This window comes from Malurus melanocephalus, unplaced genomic scaffold (genome assembly GCF_030028575.1).
Source record: "Malurus melanocephalus ecotype Western Australia unplaced genomic scaffold, MMel_1.1 scaffold_315, whole genome shotgun sequence".
Lineage (NCBI taxonomy): Eukaryota > Metazoa > Chordata > Aves > Passeriformes > Maluridae > Malurus > Malurus melanocephalus.
In genome coordinates, this window is record NW_026623547.1 from 214,087 (window position 1) to 235,539 (window position 21,453).

General features: G+C 37.5%; 1 protein-coding gene across 4 annotated transcripts in view; it reads left to right on the forward strand.

The window, feature by feature from the left end:
• The window catches only part of TBC1D5 (TBC1 domain family member 5), a 242,886-nt gene that overhangs the window by 195,253 nt on the left and 26,180 nt on the right, over positions 1-21,453 (forward strand). For all 4 annotated transcript variants that reach the window (XM_057377438.1, XM_057377435.1, XM_057377436.1 and 1 more), the window contains one exon: positions 5,026-5,189. In XM_057377438.1, coding sequence (XP_057233421.1) covers positions 5,026-5,189 — 164 coding nt within the window. The remainder of the gene's footprint in view (positions 1-5,025; positions 5,190-21,453) is intronic.

Below are 21,453 nucleotides of genomic sequence, written 5' to 3' on the forward strand. Positions count from 1 at the left end.
TGTGTGCCTGTCTGTGTGTGTCTGTGCCTGTCTATGTGTGTGTGTGTGCCTGTCTGTGTGTGTGTACCTGCCTGTGTGCCTGTGTCTGTGTGTCTGTCTGTCTCCGTGTGTGTGTCTGCATGTGTCTGTGTGCTTGTGTTCCTGTGTCTGTGTGCCTGTGTGCCTGTGTGCCTGTGTGCCTGTGTCTGTCTGTGTCTCTGTGTGTGTGCATCTGCATGTGTCTGTGTGTTTGTGTGCCTGTGTCTTTGTGCCCTTATCTGTGTGCATGTGTCTGTGTGTGTGTCTCTATGTGTGTCTGTCTTTCTGTTTGTGTCTCTACATGTGTGTCTCAGTGTCTGTGTCTGTCTGTATCTCTATGTGCGTGTCTGTGTGCCTGTCTGTATGTCTGTGTGCGTGTCTGTCCGTGTGTCTGTTTATCTGCTGTGTCTGTSTATCTCTGTGTGTTTCTGTATGTGTGTGTGTGTGTCTTTTGTGTCTGTGTCTCTGTGTCCCTTCACCGGCACCCTCCATGCGTCAGCACACGTCTGCATTACGAATCTCTTACGTGCTTGCACTTTGTAGCCCATTTCACACTCTGTCATGGGGAACAGTTCCATCATCAGTGTCCCTTTTAGCTGCATTACTTCCCTCTTGGKTTTTTTTGGGCAGGTATTTTGGGCTGAATATCTGCTGTAGTGCACTTAACTAATGAGGARCTTACCTGCCTTGGTTGAAATAAAAAGCATGTGGATTTGTGTGATGAGGTGGTTTGAATGAATTTTAAAAGTGCTGGAAGCCTTTGTTCCAATTTCACTGTAGGAGAAAAAGGGAAACTAATTTATCTGAAAAGTTTTATAAAACTCMTCTCATTCTTTTTGCAAATTTTAGTACCCCACATCCTGACTATGGCGAATACAGACAGATGAGCAGATCTGAATGGTTTTGAATTATATATGGTGCCATACTTCTGTTCTTCTTGCTATCTGTTCTTGCTCTCCTTGTAACTATGAAAGATATTCTTTTCCTCTGTAGAGACMTAACAGAAAGTGCCATCAGTTTTGTGTGTCTTTTTTTCATCTTCCTCTGATTTTTCATATATTTTAGCAGGGATCCCCAAAGTTCCTGATTATATCCCACATAACTGAGACTTAGTAAGACCTGAAGCTCACTTTCCTTTCATTGTAAGTCTTCTTGCCATCACCTTTTACTTTATTATRCACCCTTATCATTGATCCCATTAAATTTAAATTATCCTTCTTTTCAAGACATCACAGGTCTCTACAATACCAGCAGGTTTCCACTGCCAAATCTGTGTATTCCAAATGGTTTTGAGGCAGCGCATTTGTAATGCTGGGGTCAATCCCASTATTAGCAACGCACAAGTAGTGAGCCACTTAGAAGCCAGCACATGGAGATAACGTTGCTCCTTTTTGCCTCAGAAAAGGATGTATTTTTAGTGTGTGAAATCCTGTGCATCACTACTGTGAACTGTTTATGCATGTTAGTGTACATATATATATTTTTGAGACATCCTACACAGTAACGTGTTCTGACTACTGCATACGTCAGGGATCCTTACGTATTTGTTTTGTGCCATTTCTGTGTTTATGGGGTTTCTTCATCCTGTTTTATGTAGGCTTTAGGGCCTYCTAGTATATGCTTAGATGGTCAGAGATTAGATTTCACCAATTTTTTTTAAGGAACCAAAATGTTTTTATGTGACTGASAGAATGAGCAGATGAAAATGAGAGTTTTGATTCAGTGGTGTTCTTAGATTTCTGATTAAGCTGCTAAAGAAGAAGGACATGGAGTTGTTCAGTTATTAACTGTACTTTATTGCAAACATTATGCATTTTGATTCTACATGAAGGGTAAAACTTCTTTTTTCTTTTTTCTTTTTTCTTTTTTTTTTCCTTCTGGAGGAATAATCCAGAATTAGAAACTCTCTCCCATTACCTTTTTGTGAAGCTATTGAGTGAACAGAATGTACTACAGTGCCTATTAAGAAAGCTGTAGAATCAGTAAGACACAACAGAGAAGGTACAAAAGGCATTTTTGTCATCATTCTGAGTTCCCAAAATCTGCACTTTTGGTGCTACTGTGTTGTTTCCAAAGTTTTGTGAGGGTTGCTAATGCCTTGGTGCCCACATAATACATCTGCAGGACTTCAGAAGGAGCATGGCAACTCAGTTAAATGTTGTTACACCAGCTTCATTTAAGAGTTGGACTCCATGATCCTTGTGGGGTCTTTCCAAGTCAGAACATTCTGTGATTCATTAAATTTCTGTGTTGGGAATATCACAGATGCTTGGTTTGGGGTTTTTTTTCACACATACTATTGGTATGACCTGCCTTTCTTCTTTCTTCTCTACAGTTGTAAAAACAATGACTCCTCTGGAAATTAGAAAAGCTTATCACAATCCAAGAATACTGCTGTATGACTTGCAGCACACTGTAATTATTCATAAGTGCTGTTCTTTCTGCCTTAATTTTCAGTCATATCCCCAAATAATCCATGTCACAGCACTGTTCACATGGTTGGATCCAGGAAAAATAAAATAGTGTTTTCTTTTCTCATGATACTGTTCCCAGCTTTGCTTATTCATGCAAAAAGATCAGGTGCATCCTAACCTTTCTTCTTACTGGGGTATAAAACATATAGATACAGTATTTTTATCACTTCAGGTTTACTCTATCTCTGTCTTTGTTTAACTAGATCTTGTATTGCTCTTATTTTTCATTTCATGATGTGTTTTATAGGCCATAGGAACCAGGCTGCTCTTGGTGTTATTTGAGCAAGTTCCCTTTTATGACAATTGTATTATTCTGTCCACAAAATCTTGATCTTCTTCTTATTAGGATTGTAAAGAGGGGCTATTTAGTCTGATTTATACTTAATAAATATTTTCTGTTGTGCTTTACTCTGTCCACCAAATAGATTTTAGCATTTATATTGGCTGCTCTTGCTTAGCTGTGTGAATTGCTTTTATAAATGCCTTATTTGCTAAAATATGTGATTCCATCTGTTCCAAAACTATTTTTAAGTTTACGTACTGCAAAACCACACTTCCGTTGTAAATTGCTGCTATGAAATGCACAAGAAGTCTTTCTCTTAATAAAGGCAACTGTGAGGATAATGGTGTTGCCAAGTGACATGATTTTATCCTAAAATTAAAAATCTTCTAAAAATTTCCTTGCAACTGAATAATTTCTGCTGTTTGCCATGCAGTGTTTTCTCCTTTTTCAACTCCAGAATTATTTGCAGTATACCTGATTAGTCCCATATCCCATTTTTCTATAAAATGTGAAGGCAAAAGTTAAGTGAAATATGCAACAGCCTGTAATTTCATGCACTTTTAAGGAAATTCCTCAGGCTGAGTGGTAGGTAGTAGGTGCCTGGAGGACAGCTGTGAAGAAACAGAAAAACCCAGTTGAATGTAAAAAACCCAGCTGGTGGGAAGTAAATACATTTAAAAAAAAAAAGGTTAGAAAAAGAAGTTGTAGAAGAGGCAGTGTGGAGGGATCTGAAGAAGAGGTAGAGGCAGACAGGAAGGTCCAGAGAAACATGAGAAGCAGGGCATAAAATGCAAGAGTGTCATAGGAGAGGTGTGCAGAATAAAGCAACAGATAGTGAAGGACAAGGTGGTAAGCAGTTTATGTGAGTTTTCTTCTAGAAAATGTTCASAATATTAAACCCAGATCCTTTCTTATGGTGTTTTCATCCAAGGTCTGTTTATTCACRTGTGATGTTTTGTTCATTGTAGTTCAGTCTCTTTGCATTTAACTGTCTCCTTGCAAAATGGATATTTCAAATAAATATATATTTATTTCCTTAAGAAAATGTGAATTATTTAGTTGCAGAGGATCATACTTGATGCAATAGATGGAGGCATGAAAGCACACCAAAAACAAAGGAAAGGACAAAGGAGAACATAAACCCTSTCATCAGAATAGCCGTCAAACAGGAGACAGGAAGAATTCTTGACCATTAGCTTTACATTAACTTAACATTTTTTCTGAATGGAAAACTCTACAGTTTCATGGAGTCATTCTAGCTTTACTTCATCATACACATGATAAAAAGATTTTTGAAGCTACCATGTATCCTAAAGCAACATTTTCTTAATGAAAGTTGATTAAAATGGACATACTATGTTTTTTCCTCTCCTGGTGCTAATGGAAACAAAATTTTAATTTAAATATTTGAAAACACTTTGTGAGCCTCAACTAGAAGAAATTGTCCTTATCAGAGGCTGCCTGACTGCTTACAGTGCCTTGGTGAACCMGCACAGGCTTCTACCCAGATGTCTTCACTGTTGCAGTGAACAATACTTGATCCTTTTCAAAAGCTCTGTGAAAACTATTGAGCAGACTTCATCAAAGTATCTGTTAGGTGGACATGGTGTTAAAATTTGAAGCATGAGAACTTAAATTTTTTTCCAAACTTAACTTGCTTTTCTTCCTGTTTAAAGTTTAAATATTGTCATCCAGATCTTCAGTGTCCAACCCACTTTTAGAATCTGAAATTCTTGTTCTTAGCATTCTTTGCCAGGTTTTATAGCTGGAAAATACTATTTCCATTGTACTGTTGATGACATGAGATTTCTTTTTTTATTATGAGATGGTACTTTGCTCCTTTTGCCACACAGGACATGAAGGCCCTTTGTCTGTGGAAATTCTAGGGTGCACATAGTGAGGTGCTATTTATATATATATATATGTTTGTGTGTGTATATATATATATATATATATATATATACACATCATTTAGCATATATATAGATATGGGTATGTACTAGATAGTTTAATTTTGTGTATATATCTATATATACACAAAGATTTTGTATTCTTCTGTCACAGAGAAATTAAGTTCCATGTGAAAACAGTCCTTCAGTCTCCYAGTGCATGCTCACACACTTCAACATTTCATTCCGTGTTGAGCTGTCTGTGACTCTCAGTCAATGTCAATTAAGATAGGGAAGTATTTGTGGGGAAAAGAAAATGCCCATTGATTAACTCTCTTGTTTTTTTATACTTGCTTCACAGGCCAAAGTTCAAAAAACATCAGTTCGTCTCCAAGTATAGAGAGCTTGCCTGGAGGACGTGAATTTACAGGATCTCCACCTTTGTCTGCATCAAAAAAGGATTCCTTTTTCAGTACCATCTCCCGCTCACGTTCCCAAAGCAAAACGATGAGCAGAAAAGAGTCGGTGAGTTTCTTTAACTTTTTTGAGCTATTTTAATGTTGCACTGCATTACTTGTTAGAGGCATTCATTTCCTCCATACATTGAGTACTTGCACTTGGAAATGTTTTCCTAAGCACACATTAATGTCCAAAGCAGAAATAAGCTATTTCRACTGTTTGTGTTGAGTGACATCTCCATTATGGCTTCCATCCCATTATGCCACCTGAAATGAAACTGTGAAAGTGCCTGTTGCCTCTGAGAAAGACAAAAGAAGTCCTCTAAGATTTTTTGCTTTGTTAGATTTTTGCTGTAGTCCTGAAGTTAATAAACAGTTCAGTGGGAAGCTTGAATGCTCAGCAGATCCAAAGATGTCCATCTGTTGTCCCTGAAATCCCTTAATACATCAGAGGTTTCCCAGTGTCTGTAGCATCTGTAGTCTGCAGTCACAGTTCTATTTCTTGCACAGCTCTGACCTTCCATTTGGTCACAAGAAGCTCATCTTTAAACAGGTTGCTCTTGTCCAAGAAAATCGGCTCTTATCATGGGTGTGTTCCAAAGAGATTCTCATCTCTTGGATGACCAAGACATTTTAGGAGCACTACTATGAGAAACTAGATATGCATGGAACATGAGGATTCTTGTTTATACACTTTCCCTTTGTCTCTCTGCTGACTAGAAAACAGCTAGTAAATGCAATAAGCTACATTTTTGTAAGGTGAAGGCACAATCATTTTCTTCATTCTTTTTTCATAAATGTGGGCTCATATAACTCCCTATTGATTTCAATAAATAGGAATTGTAATAGTCAAATTTCTGTTACAATATTCTTCAGGTGTTAAGAGCTAATATTGCACAGGAATTTCATCTGAACATCTCAGTGCTTTTTATTTTCAAAAGCAAGATCTTTATTAATAGTCACATCATGTTTTCAATTYGATATTCAGAATGTTCTAATGAAATGCACAACTTTGTGCAACTTTGTTCAGTTTTTGTTCACTGAATAAGAGTGTTTAATTCTTCTTCCAAATGCTTTACTGTTGTCTAAAGAAAAGCTGTGTTTTGTGGTTAGTCAACCAGAAGCTATAATTTTGGTTTGTGACCATTTAAACATGTTGAATTTAATTTAAAGCTAAAACAACAATTTAATTTCTTTCTGCTTGCCCTCATGAGTTGAAGAAAAATAAATAGAGCAATATTGAACTTTCCTTTTGATGTGGCTTAACAAGATCTAAATACAGCTTTCATTTACAACTTCTATCCACATCAGAACTTGGGTGTTTTGCACTAGTGTTTTAAGAATAATTCCTCYTTAGTCCTCTAATGCGAGACAGGAGAATTTGCCACTCTATCTTCATACTCAGTTACAATCCATTAATAATGAGCATGTTTTTCGGGTAAATAATTTCCCAAATTTAGGGTATTATATTMATTTTCTCATCAAGAATTTTGGATAAAGAAATATTCATTATAACAGATTTGTTGTCCTCACAACAATAATTTTCAGTGGATTGGTAATCATGATAAAGCAGGGCATAAATTTTCAAAATAATTCTTTTAACTATGATAGGTAATTTATATTTCAGCATTTTATGATTAAAATTAAACAACTAGAGAAGGTTTCAGTCTACCAAAATTCATTTCCTTATGTTCAGTTTTTGTTTGGCCCTTAATATGGGAAAATGGAATTTGTAGCAGATCCAGGAGGAAAATCCATTTTCTGTTGCACAAGAGAATGTTTGGGTTTTGTCTTCCTGTAAATTTCATGGTACTTCATTTTCCATGTGGAGTAGAGGACCCTGAAGAGTTCTTCCTGAGCTCCTGAAGCAGTTGCATCAGTATTCTCTGGCTGTACAATTGCTTCATTTACAATTGTAAATTGCTCTTTCCTGGAAGCAGAAAACTTGAAAACCTAAAGGATCCACATCTTTGTTTTATTTATCAAACTGAACTGGTTTACATTTTTAATCGAATAATTATACAGATCATGTTGTTAAGTATAAGGGAAATTACCTTTGTTGGAACATTGCCATGCTTAAGTCTCTTTATAAAGAGATGGGTTTAAAATCAGTTATTCTTCATGTAGAAGATGAAAAATCTTTATCCTTCTATCTTTAATAAAGGTCCTTTCCAAGCAAAGTGGAAATGGAATGCATACACAAAAATACATCCTTTAACATGCAGTTAAAATAAATCATCTTCACAAACTAGAGGGCATTACTGTAATAGTATCATGGAATGAACAGGAATGTCATTGTCACAGACTGCACATGGTGTGCTGTGACCAGCACTGGGCTCTCCAGTACAAGAGAGTTGTGGCCATGGTGGAGAAAGTCCAGCAAAGGGCCACMAATTTGATGAAGGAACTGGAGCATCTCTCCTGTGAGGAAAAATTGAGAGAGCTGGGRCTGTTCAGCCTGGAAAAGAGAAGGCTCAGCAGGGATCTCTCCAATCTGTATCAATATCTGGGGGGAGGGTGCAAAGAGAACAGAGCCAGACTCTCTTGTGGTGCCCAGTGACAAGACCAGAGGCAAGGGRCACCAGCTGCAGCGCAGGAGGCTCTGTCTGATCATCAAGGAAACTTTTTTTTTTGTCTTGAGAACAACTGAGCACTAGCATAGGTTGCCCAGGCAGATTGTGGATTCTTCATCCTTGGAGATATTCAGAAGCCATCTGGACACTAATCCTRGTCAGCCAGCCATGCTGGGTGGCCCTTCTTCAGTGTGGGCATGGGCAAGATGAGYGTTTGAGGTTTCTTTCAACCTTAGCCATTCTGGGATTCTGTGAGACGATAAACTGGAATATGACATGAGTAAATCCTTTCTTTCCTGAAKCGAGTCCAACACGTTGGGCTTTATCTGTGAGGGTTATGGTCAAAATCGATACTTAAATTGTTTTACTGCCTCGAGCAATAAAATGCGTCCATTTCTCATACTAAGGACTTCTTAAGGTAGTAACATTTGGGTTATATTTATTCTTGTACATATTTTTTTCCCCCTCTGATGCAAAGATCAGTGGAGTGACTCTTTTTATTTCTGTTACCAGAAACAGATGTCCCCTGTTTTATCTAGTTAAAGAAATGAATCTACAGCCACAGGGCTGAATACACAGTATCAGATCATGTTTTGGCAGCCCATGGCATGCTGATGTTTTTCACATTACTATTGAGTGGCACAGATCTGTATGCTGATGTGAGGTCCACCAAATGGGTTTGGAAGCTTATTTTGTGCTCAGCATTGAGATGGTTCCCTACTCCTTTGTATCCCTTGTGGCTTTCTAACAGAAGCAACTTAAGTTGCAGTTTCTGGAGTTGTCTTCCCGTAAACAAACACAGGAATTTTAATCTGTACTCTAGTTCCACTATCTTCTGAATGGTTCCATCTTGCTGTAATAAAGTTCTACAAAATTTCCTCTCCCAGCCTGCCTGTTTGCCCTCTACTTTTCAGMAGAGTTGGGAAATAGGGGGTGCATTTGTGGTCCATTTATTTCTCATTATGTTTYATTTATGTCTCCAGCAACCATTAAAGTAAGTCTGTCCCTCTTTTTAGCAAATAGAAAAGCTGCTTAGACGTTGATTCTGGCAAATATGGTTGGCTAGTCTCAGTTTCTGGCAGAATATTCTGTAAATTGCTTTCAGACAYAGAGATGTGCCAGAGAGAAAACTTCTGAGTCAAACAATATAAACATTTTAAAAACTTCCATTAAAAAGGAAAAAATAGGAAAATATTGTTTTGACTGAAATGGAAGTTTTGATTTGGGAAACTGTGTATTTTAATAAGTGAATTTCTTCATAAAAAAGTTTCAAGTTAAGAAAAATTGAATTATCCGTTTTGAAAATACTTTAATAAAAAAAAATCCCAAGAAGGAAACATTTCTAGGGAAAATCTGAGGCAGTTTATTTTCTTTACGTAAAATAATTTACAAATGGTCAATCAGAGTCCTCATTTCTTAGCAAAAATATCCTGAGAAGTGTCATGCATCATGCTGGTTTTGATTGCACAGACTTTTTAATTAAATCAAATTTGACAACATATGCTATTGTCCCCACAAGCATGTATAAACAACTGTTACTRTCTGTGATTTCCATAGCTAGTCTGMCYGATTTGAAGTTAGTTATGAGTACCCCTACAGGTTAGAAAATTAATGTATGCCATTATTTTCAATTAAGTAGGCATCTGCTCTACTGATTTAAGAACCTGARTTTAAGCATACAAACTTGACAGTTGTGCTGAAATAAAAGTGGTATATGAAAACCAGTGGTATATAAAATAAATATTAGACAACCGCACAAAGGAAACCATGTATGCAAAAATTCTTTGTAGAAGAACAAGCCTTTTGTTCATGGTACACATCTTGGAGATGGTTTTTATTACCATATATCTTTCTCTGACTGTTACTTCTAAAAAAAACTTGTTTAAAATGTTTTAAGCAAAATACTTGTCAGTTCATACTTACCCATGACAAACATTTATTTGGAAGTACAAATGATATGATGAAATGTCCTTTTYTTCCTTAAGCATCATAAAACGTGTCCAGAGTATGTTAGTTTGTCTGTGTACATCAGCCAATTCCTTGGTCTTTGGATTTTTTAGACCTCAAGTTAAAGACATGCTGGTTATTCTCAATGTCATTAGGTTTAAAATACTTCAGTGCCTTAATGTTTAACTGCAGTTCATACTGGAGGACACGACTGTCTTATTCGGATGTAACAGGCCAATTCAGACACCTAAAAAATGCAATCTATTTAATACTTCAGTGTTTGTTTAATTTTGGGGTTAGATGAAAAGAATATTAAATTACAGATGCTGACAGCTCATGTGAGCAGAGTTCATAGAGAAACCTCTGAGATATTTTGGAAGTGTGGTTCTTTTCTTGGTTGCCTTCCTCTGGCTCACACAACATCCTGTAACTCAAAYGAAAGAGCTGAAAACAGTACAAGAAAAAATAAGTTGCCTTTTRCAGTTTTTATTAGAAATACTTGCAAGTTACTTACCATTTAGTAAAGGAACAGCTGTATGCATGAGTGGCAGCTTTGAATCCTAGAGCTCCTTATCTCTTTTGGAGTGATTCATTTCAGGAAAAAAAAAAAAACATACTGTGATAAAAACAGGAAGTTAATTGCTTAGAAAAAGAAAATATTAATAAAAACCCAAGTGGCTCTGCAGTGCATTTTCTGTCATATTATGAGTAATAAACATGTATACAGAACAGACCTGTGGGGCCATTTGGAATATTTTTAAAATGTCAATGTAAACTTGTCTTTCTCTGGTACAAAAGATTCAGATACATGTAGCTGAATAATACTTTCCAGTAACTTCTGCACAGAAGCAGAGTCATACCAYATGAAAAAAGGCAGTAACAACTTCAACAATTATTGAGCAGCCCTTTGAGAATTTAAAAAAAAATTAAAATTACCAAAATCATGAATGAATGAGACCATCAGCAGTGTTTACAGAAGGATCAAAGTGACTGAGGACACAAGAAGTGTGATGCTACACTTCACATCAATTGTGCTACCAGAAGCAGGTACAGAACTTGCTCTCTCCATCATCTTTCCATAATTAATCATGAAGTTAATGTTTCAGCATCCCAGTGGCAAAGAAAAGCATATCAGAGGGTCTGTGTTCATGGCTTGAGCTGCCCCATTTTCCTTTTCAGTGGGAATTTCATCTCTTCATCCTGCTCTTTAAAGRTAACACCATTAAATTACTGTCCATTTCTGTGCAGAGCTGAGACTTGCACTGAACTCTCAACAAAAACATTGATGTGGATGARACATATGCCTCTAAATTAGGCTGTTGTTTTACTTGAGTTTTTTGAGCGGAAAGGGTTTCTGTGTTTGGAAGATTTTTTTCCCCCACTGGAATAGGTTTTGGCTATGCCTTTAATAGCTTGATTCTTATTTTTGTCTCTGTTTTATTAAATAATTTCTTATAAAAACAACAAGACTTGTACCTCTATTTTTAACAGTGTAGTATAAATGGTGTATATTTACAGCCCCTACATAATCACTACACTGAAGTTTTACCTTCCTTTAACTCTGGAAAAGTCACCGCTTCTAAAACCCTTAAATAAATAATCCTGCTCTAGTCTACATCCTCAATCATGTTAGGAATCACAGCAAAGGTCAAATACATCTAGCCTGACCGAGGAAGATTTAGTGAAACTATTTTGCAACTGATGCTTAAAAAGAATTTAAATGARTATGAGTTTAACAAAGGGTGTACTTTGAGAGTCCTTCATAAAGGACTGTGTATGTTGAATTGTATTCAGGCAGCAAGATCAAGAAGCATATAAGTACATTACACCTAATCAATTCTTTCAGTAAGGTTCATGAAAATAGGTTAGTATTATAACATTGAAGCATGGAGTATGAACTTTAATTGATTGCAAAATATCTATATATTATTATTCCATACCCATAACCATCCCCATGTGCATTCAACAGTACTTACCACATTGTTTCAGAGAGCTCGAACATCATAAAATGGTGAGGTTATTTCCCTGCTCACATTTCTCTTACATTTGCCACAGTGGGCTTATGCAGTCTTAAAGGCCAGCAATGTGTATACCAGATGGGCAGAAAGTCCCTCAGATGTGATACTGTGGGAGGAATGAAGGAAATGGGATTTTCATTTGCCTATGTGTTTATTTATAGCTATTTCCAAAATGCTTCCAGCCRTGCCATCTAAATTAATATATCAGCTTTATTATTTATCAAGAAACTTTCCGATATTCTTAAGTCAACAATCTCAACAGCAGCACTGAGAGAATCCTTTTATCAGTATTTCTGTTCAAAGAGATAATTTCCAGTACCCTACAGCTCTTTCTTTCTTATCTWTCCTTATCTATTTCTTTTCAAGTGAAATACTACCTATTTTTTCAGCTGTTTAGTGCCTACCCATCCACAACCAGTTATGCACAGCTTTTTGCATTCCATGGATCTTGCAGATTTTCATGGTTTTCATTTTTAAACTGTCTCCTGGCAATCTCACAGTGCAGTGCCAGCAGGTGGAYTTGTGCAGGCAGCAGGTAGGTAAGTCTCCCATGTCTGGTGTCTTTGCAGAAGAGGTTTCTTTCCATCCCTTCTTTCTTTGTCTCCAGGCAGGAGCTTTCTCCATTACTCATATTTATCCTTYCCTATCTTCCTGCTAAGGAAAAATTATCTGACCATAGAAGTGGAATATTTTTAAGAGGGAACTACACCCAGATTAGATGAAAACAAGTCCTTCTCATGCTCCAGTAGYACTGTTGCTGGTTTTAGCTCTGCAACAGTGAGGCTGGTGCACCTGGAAGCAGTTCCAATAATAGTTTGGACACTGGGAGCTGCTGTGGAAAATTTCCAAGCCCGTGGTCCTTTCCACTAACGTCTCCAGGCAAGGTGGGAAGTGGCAAACTAAGCCGATTCCGACAGTGCAACATGGGCAAATTGACTTTGGACTGTGTAAGATGGAAATTCAACAGCAGGGCCTGGTGTTTAGAAGCTGTTAGCCAGAGTTCCAGCTATTTTCAGGACTTTAATTGAAATTAAATATATCTGTCAGGGTATAGGGATATCCTCTGAGATACCATCTTTCATTTTCTTCCAAATTTCTATATATTTTTAGCTTTGTTTCAAGAGGCAGTAAATCAAATAAATTGCTAATCATACATCAATGCAATAAAACAGCTATTTTGACTCAAAGTCCCAAATCTTATTAAGAGTTTATAAATAAATATGGATTATGAATAAATATTGGGTTTTTTGTAAATAATAATAAATAAACATTTAAACTCCTAAAATTAGGGGGCAAGGAAGAGGAGGGTTGTTCTAGTTTGGAAGAAGAGGAGAAATAACTGATAACAAATTCTTGTTTCTTATATTTCAGGAAAGCTACAGATCCATAATGCAGTAAAATAYGCATGTGCATTTATGTCACCCATATTCAAATTTTAAAACAGTATGAAAACCATAATTTTTCTTTCATTTGGAAAGTGTAGTTTCCTCAACAAATGCTAACTCTAGAGTASTAGAAATTTGGATTTTGGAAAGAGCTCCTGGGACACTGGTTATTCTGAATCCAAGCTGCAGCCCCTTTCAAGTTTTGTTGGGGCTGGTTCTYTATTTTGAGGGAGGATGTCAAGTACAGAAAGGCTCAAATTCTTATTCCTTTAATCCTTTATTAATAATGTCTTGGTTCTGTTTATGTGTGCATAGCTTGGACAAGCATCAGGACATGTCATCCCTTACTGTGTTTTTCCTGAAAGCGCACAGGGGAAGTAAGGATTGTACTAATGCCCAAAAATATGTGCCTTTGCAGGTGAATGCCTTCAAGCATTTTAATTTATTGCCAAATTTGTCTTGGTCTCATTCTAGTTGAACATTTTTATCTGTATTATAAAATTCCTTTCTTGTCTTTGATACTTGTTTTCAACCGGAACCAAATAATAATTTTTAAAATTTCTGTTTGTTTGTTTATTTGGTTTGGTTTGGTTTGKTTTGTTTTGTTTTATTTTTTTCTGTGTTGGTACATAACCTGATTTAGTTTGGCTCCTAGAGTCACAGTTGATATTTTGTTGACCTTTCCTTCACTTTTCCTTTTTTTTTCTGTTATTTGTTGTTATTTTTTCTCAGTCCCAACCCCCCGTGAGGGTTGTCACAAATATATGACCACTAAAGATATGGCAGTGCCAGTTACGTTTCAGGTTTTAAACAAGTAAATACTCTTCTGAATTTACTTCTTTGAGCAGAAGAGGATGCATTGTACCCTGAAATGTTTTAACTTTGGCAACACTATATTTGGAACCTAGACTTCTAGGATTACTGTTTACCTATTTCATTTGTGCTTACTCTGATGTCTCCTGATGTGTTTTGAGATATAAAGTCCTACCAGAAAGCAGAATTAAAAAGCAACAGGTCAAAGAAATTATAAGACAGACAAGAAAAGAGATATATTGGAAATATATTAAGCATGGGGATATTTCAATTAACAGCTGAAAATGTAAATACTGTCAAGATAATGGTTCAGCACAGGAAATCAATGCATAAYCTCTACTTCTGCAGGAATTACTATATGAAGGCAGTATTTGAACTTCTCTATATCCTCCCTGGGTAATATATTAATATCCACAAAATTTCATTTTGTGCAAAAATTTCACAAGTACAAAAATTCTCAATGTGAAAATGACAATATACATTCCACCCCTGACTCTGATATGCTTGGTTCACTTTCACCTAATCATTTCATAGCCCCTTCCACACAAAAGAAACTTTCTCTAAACATCTGCAAAGCAAATGCTTTATGAAAACYCTCTTAAAAATTCCACCTTTTCATCGGCAACAGTTTGGCTTCATGCTGAAACCATGTCTAGAAGACTGACTAATATAGCCATATTGTTTCCATGTCCTCCCCATATGTGTGTCTCCAGCCATCTGTTGTCTCTTGGCTTACACTGTGAAGTCCTTCAGAGAAGCGGGATTTGTCTTTATGTTTGTACAGYACCCTGCAGAGCAAGGCCTTGGTCCTGAGGAGGGAACATGAGTGATACAGTTAAATAACAGAAAAGTTAAGTTTGTAAATARAATAAATTAAAAGTTTGTTTGAAGTTCYACTGTATGTAATTCAGTGCTGAGAAACAGGGGTTTCTGGTTTAAATGTCAGCATATGCTGTGGACTATTCTGTGGCTGGCATGGTATATAAAAAAATTATGGAGGTGCCAACCAACATTCAGCTGGCAGAGGTTTAAGATTATATGGTTAAMTTTTGTATTTAATTCTTAGATTAGACAATGAAATAAATTCCCACGAAATGGAAAGAATAACTGCTGGTTTTTACTCCAGGGGAATTTGCTTAAAATTAAATGAGAAAGCAATTTATGCCTTGCATCTGAGTCTTGTTTGACTTGTAAGCTGCTACTGGCATCCAAAAAGAATACTCTGTGTACAACTTATGAATAAGAAATTTTAGTACTGGTAAGATACTTAGCAAGTCCCTGACTTCAGGATTTCCATGCATCAATCTTGTTTTTCCCATTATTTTCTTCTGTTTTGATGCTTCATCAAAATTAGTTGCCAATTTGCCAAGAGCTGTGGGAATGTTTCCTGAGTGCTCTTATTATGAATACTGAAAAAACTGAAAATGTGACTGGCAAATTAGTATAAGAAAAGTAGCAATTAACTACAGGAGAAAACAAACAAGCAGACAAAAAAAAACCCCACACCACCTGTAGCAAAGACATTTGATGTGCAAATCTGTGTAGCCTGGAAGGGCATTCTGGGCAGTTCTGTTACATGTTTATATCATGGCATTCYTTTTTCTCCACACTTCACCCAATCCATCATTGGCCAGAATCAGAACAGACCCCAGGAAGACTGGGCTCTTTTGCCAACTCAGTTCTGTCACTTCTTTTTTTTATGTTTAAATTGCAGCATTACTGCTTAAATRCCTTAAATACCTTTAAATACCCTTCTCTTTGAAGATTGTTTCTTTTCCACAGCGCTAAGCACTTGGTAGTGCTGCCAAGCTAATTCTTATTCAGGATTCAGATGTAAGATGAATGGAATTTTGCCATTTTGAGCATTCATGAATGGAGTGCTTGGACATACATTGTTGTAAGCTTTGACAACAATTTGCTTCTCCTTGACTTTCCTACATGGGTAAAAACAGACAAAAGTACATTTTTTCTTTCATTTCCTGAATATTAAGACTGAAAACTAAATGGTATTGTGAAAGAAGGGCATTGCARTCCTGATTTTCCATGTTTGTATTCCCTGTTTTCCATACTTCTGTGTTACGCTACATGTYATGTATTTGGGAGAAAATTTGTTTAAACTGATGAAAACTATTTTGAGAAAGAGTGGCTTCTTACAAAATTACATGGCATCAGACATTGTAAAGGATGCTAAAATCCAGTGCCCTTACCCAGGTCTGCAAACCTTATTGCAGCTTGTAAAGCCATGAGCTGCAAAAGGATAGTATTACAATGTCAAAACTGTAAAACTCYCTGTTCCTGATTGTGCTGACCACTTTCAGTTATTCACAGCTGTTTTTCTGATACAGTAAAATTTGATGAAAGATGGGGCTTGGTAGAGGCATCGCTGTTCTCATTATGAGCTCAGGAGAGAAGGAAGGATATAAAAAATTTATTTCCATAGCTGTCTTTGTAAAGGTGAGAAGATAGGTGAAAGGAAGGGTAATAAAAACAAAAGAACAAGTTTTGGACAAATGGAGAGTACCAGAATGGGGGGGAGATAGCAAAGAAATGTAAAAAAATAGTCATAAGGGAATTAGTTCTCATTAAAAGGAAACATATCAATGTAAGTAAAGTTTTGTATGTGGATAAGAAGAAAGACAAATATGAGAAACATAAACGTAAGTCAAGTTTTTTGCAGATACAGTCTTGCCAAAGCCAGGAAAATAGTTAGAGATGTAAATATGAAGGCATTCAAATAGAATCTTGCTTTGACTGGAGACATAAATTCTATCCTGCATTATATCATTAGTGAAATGTAAATCATTGTAGCATCGCAAATAAACTACTTCCTTTTCATTCTCTTGTTCAATTCCAAATTATAATAGTTATCTGTAAGGCTCTACATCATCTACAAGGTTGAAGGTGTGGAATAGTTTTTTGAGAACCCTGGGGCAGAATTTTCAGAAAGTATTGTTTTTCTGCATGATTGCATACGTGAATTTGCAGATCTTGGTCTCCCATGTCTGATGCAGTGATTCCTTAGTTTGATTTGCTGCTTGATTTGCTTCTCTTCTTCATAATGCAGCTCACAATGTTAGAAAATATTGAGCTTTATACATGTTGTTTTGTAAGTTGGCACTGATTTTGTATTTTGATTGAATGAGTTGGAATCCTTGTTCACGTATTTCTGTTTCTCTGTGTGTCACATCAGCTGAAAGGGCAGTTTCAGCTGAAAGATCAATCCAGGCCATACTGGATTTCTCCTGACTTATGTGTGGCCTATAAAGAATTTGTAAGTCTGTTCATGCTTTAGAGAGACCAAATAGTACACAAAATAAAATTGGTGTCCAGGCTACTCATTTTGTTAGTACAATGAAACACAAAAGTTTGCACTTAGAGGAAGGTGCAGTGTATACTGCACTGAGACATCTGCACCATGCTGGCTATAAATCAGTTGTTTTGCCTAATATTGCAAAAGAAATCAACGTTGGAATACTGAAAAAAAAGATTCTTTTTCCTGAGGGACTTTGTGATTTTGCTGCTTATCTCTACAGAGCAATCTTAGAAAGGTACTGTGAAAAGATTAGTCTTAGAAAGGTTGTATAGAAGAGACTTTTGCTTAAGCTGCTACTTGGAATAAGACAACGACTGACATTGGGTTGGGTCAGTGACTTTGAGTAGAAACTACCCCCCTCTTCTGTAAATAACCTTTTCCAGTGCTGCACTGCTCTTCTAATAAAGAATATTTTTCTAATGACCAGCTTGAACCTTACAAGGGGGCAGTTTTGGGCCATAGTGCCTTGTTTATCATCTGTGAGGGATTTAATTACATCATCTTTGCCACTTCATGTAGTTGCAGACTCCCAGTAGATCCCCCTTGAGCAACTCTTCACCAAAATAAACGAGCACTGCTYCTTCAGCCTCTCCTCCAGACCTGTAGCTTTCATAGCAGCCCTGCACTGTGCCCTCTCCAGTTTCTCAATGTCCTTCTTGAACTGCAGGCCCAAAGCATTACCAAAGGTGAGGGCTCAKGAGTGCTGAGTAGAGAGGGGTGTGATGGCTTTCCAGGATCTGCTGACTACATTGTTCATAGTGTAGCCCAGTGCCACTGTTTACATTATTCATGATAAGAGAACTTTATTACAAACAGCTCAACAGCCACTGTAGCATACATGTCCTTTTCAGCAGATCTGAAACAAAAAGTTCCTTCCCTGTCTGCACTGGTATATTGGCATTTTTCTTCTCGTGCAGAATTCTGCACTTATGAAAATTTCTAAAACAGAAACCTCAAAAAGGCTTCTCTTGCCTAGGCTTCCCATGTCTCATGGTGTTTGTGAGTCGAAGTTCCACCAGTCAGCACAGCAACCACACTTGCCAATTTTTTATCATCTGAAAATCCACTGAGTGTACATTCTGTCTCCTTATCTGGGCTGTTGAAGATACTGAAGAGAGTCTTCATACRTTTGTTATTGTGCTCATTTCCAAACCTCAACTGGACATTGAGCTACTGACTCTGTTAGTTAAGCTTGCAGTTCTGAACAGTTCAGCCCACCTACCATCCTTTCATTCAGCCCATACTTCATCATATTATAAATGACAGTGCTTTTGGAAATAAGTGTCAAAAGCCTAACTAAAGTAAAAATCCATGGCATTCACTTCCTTCCCTTCATCTGCATGCCCAGTCATTCCATCATAATGGGCAAGCAGGGTGGTCAAGCATGATTTGCTCTTGGTAAATCTTTATTGAYTTTTCTTGATTATTGTCTTGTCCTTTACATGTTGGAAATTTATTYCAAGAGGACATGCTCCACGATTTTTCCAAGGACTAAGGTGAGGCCAACCATTGTATCATTCCTTAGATRCTCCTCATCACTCTTCTTTAGTATGTGTGTAAAATTAACCTTTCTGCAGTCATCAAGGGTATTCTGTAACAGCAGTGATTTTTCACAGGTGGTGGCCAGCGGTGTTGCAATCACACTCATAAGTATATCCCGTGTGGTGCTATGTGTTTGAACACACACCCCTTCTTCAGGTATTCACTGATTTATGCCCCTTCTCCCTCCATAGCCTTTCCCCTCCTTCCCAAGCAGTACATGCAGAGATCTGGGAGCAGAGTTGGCCTAAAAMGTGAGATGCAAAAATGGGTTTGAGTGCTGCAGCCTTTTCTGCATCAACTCCATTGTCTTATCTCCCTCAGTAAGCAACAGTTTCCTTGAAACACCTTTTGCTGCTCTTTGTACTTSTAAAATTTCTTCTTGTCACCCTTTAATGTTCCTGCTTAATTTTTGCTCCAGATGGGTTTTGTCCTTCCTAGTTTTGTTCSTGTGTCCAAGCAATGACTGTGGGCCTGTCCTTTGTATCCTGTCATTGTTTCCACACATGTGCTCTCCATTTCCACCATTTCCACCTCCCTGTGTGCTTTTCCCATTTTAGTTCATTAAGAAGCTCCTTACTCAGCCAAGTGGACCTTCTGCTTATCTTGTCTGAATGTGCTGATTCCTCATGTATTTCTGGGTTGGGTCCCTGTTCTGTGCCAAAGTCCTCCCACCTAGATTAGCAAGTCTCTTCACAAAGATTTCTTCCCTGTCTTTKCCAGGCAGGCCTTTTCTCTAAGTTGTCTGTCCTCATCAAACTGGGTGCCRCAAGCAAAATAGTTGAAGCCCAGCTAATGCCACCAAATACGTAACCATATGTGGTCTCCCTGGTACACCTGCTGCTCTCCAGGCTTTTCCTTTTTGCCACAGGATTGAAGAAAAACACTACCAGGGTTCCTTTCTCCTTCACCCTTACTCAGGAACCCTACAGTCACTTTTGAACTAAAATGGTTTCACATCATCCTGTCTCCAGTGTACGCATGAATAAGCGGAAAAGAAGGAACATTAGGCGACCCCAAAAGGTCTTTTGCAGCACCACAAACTGAGTCTCCATACAAGCAAGAAACCTCCCTCGGTGACAAGTCAGGCTGGAAGAGTCACCAGCCACACACTGTCACTCATCACTTTCCTTTCATAGTGCTCTGATGCAGTGTCCAACCTTAAATCTTCCTCTGAGAGAGTTTCTTCTTCCCCTCTGCTGCCTGGGCCCTGCTCTACTGGGCAACCCTTCYGCTTCCAGAAGTCATGAGTTCACAGTTCCCTCTCTGAAGTTCATGTCTTCTTCCCACTGTGTCTTGCCTCAGCTGCACGTTTCCTGTCTGTCACATGAAGTTTTACACGTGGAAAGATCTTGTCAATCATGTCAGTCACCCCAACACAATAAAAGACACGTGCCTCTTACAGCTCCTCGCCTGCTGCTGGGGAACTACAACTCCCAGGTCACTTGCAGAGTCTGCACAGAGGTTGTCACAGCACTGCTGGTGACAGCAGAGGTAGGGGTTATGCCTTGTAGCAAGTCATCACCGCTTGGGTACTGTCTCATTGTGCAAAAATCCCTGGGTCTCTCGTGTGTCAAGTGCCAAGTTAACTGTCCTGCTTACTTGCACATCCCACTGCCAGCACTCCTTGGTGCTCTTCCCATGGGTGCCAGATAAGTCAGGAATTCCAAGTTCATTCAGCCTTGTGCAAGATTTCCCACTTGCAAAGGAGATTTCTTACACTGTCTGTGACTCCCTGGCCACAGCTCCCACCTCTGTGCCTGCTGGATCTGCTGAACGATGCTGCTCCACCATGCTGGATCCCAGCAAGTGGAAAGAGCAGGGGATGTAGTTAAATCAGCACTGCTCTCACTTGCCAAAAGGACAGGTACTGTTGTATAATTGAAAAGGTCAGTTTTAGACTCTTTTTGGGTGGATTCAGCTGTCCAAAATCATTTTAAGATCAATTTWCTTGTCACCTAAAAATAAGAAAAAAATAGTCTGGGAGGCATGGAAATACTTATTGAAAGAAGTTAAATTTTCTTATTCACCTGTAGGAGATAAACTGAGGTTCAATTACTGGTTAATGATTTTAGAATTTGATTGTGTTATTTTATAGAGGAATACTCAAATATTATCACCTTTCCCTATTTTACAGCTGCACTTGCAGTGCCAATGGCAGTTTAAAATTTATGGTAAATTATTTCTTGCAGTCAATAGCTGTTTGTACTAGAAAAAGGTCTTCTGCAGGAACATCACTTGAATAGAAATGTCAGTGCAGATATGCTTGTACAGGCTATAGACAGAACTGCAGACTTTGAATGAGGTCATTCAGCAACTACAAATTGGAAAATAAAATCAATCCCTTTGAGGTGTAAGTGGTCAAAGTATGAGGTTGAGAAGAAAAATTATATATAGAAGAATTATATATATATTATATATAATTATATATGTRTAATTATATTTATAGTTATATGTATATTTTATATATAAAAAATTTATATCTCTAATATAAGGAAATAGCAAGGAAAAATGTTTCATATCTATAGATTGTACGTGCGAGGATAAAGTGTGTAGGCAAAAAGTGATATTGCTGCATTTTGCAAAATGCTACAGTTACATTGCTTTTTATTCAGCAGTYGGTTTTGGATATATGATATATTGCTGCGAAATTTCCTTTACTTGACTCCTACTTGGTTTCTGATGGAGATTAAGATCACTTGTACCTTTAAATCTTGACTGACTCATTCTATTTAACCTTGCT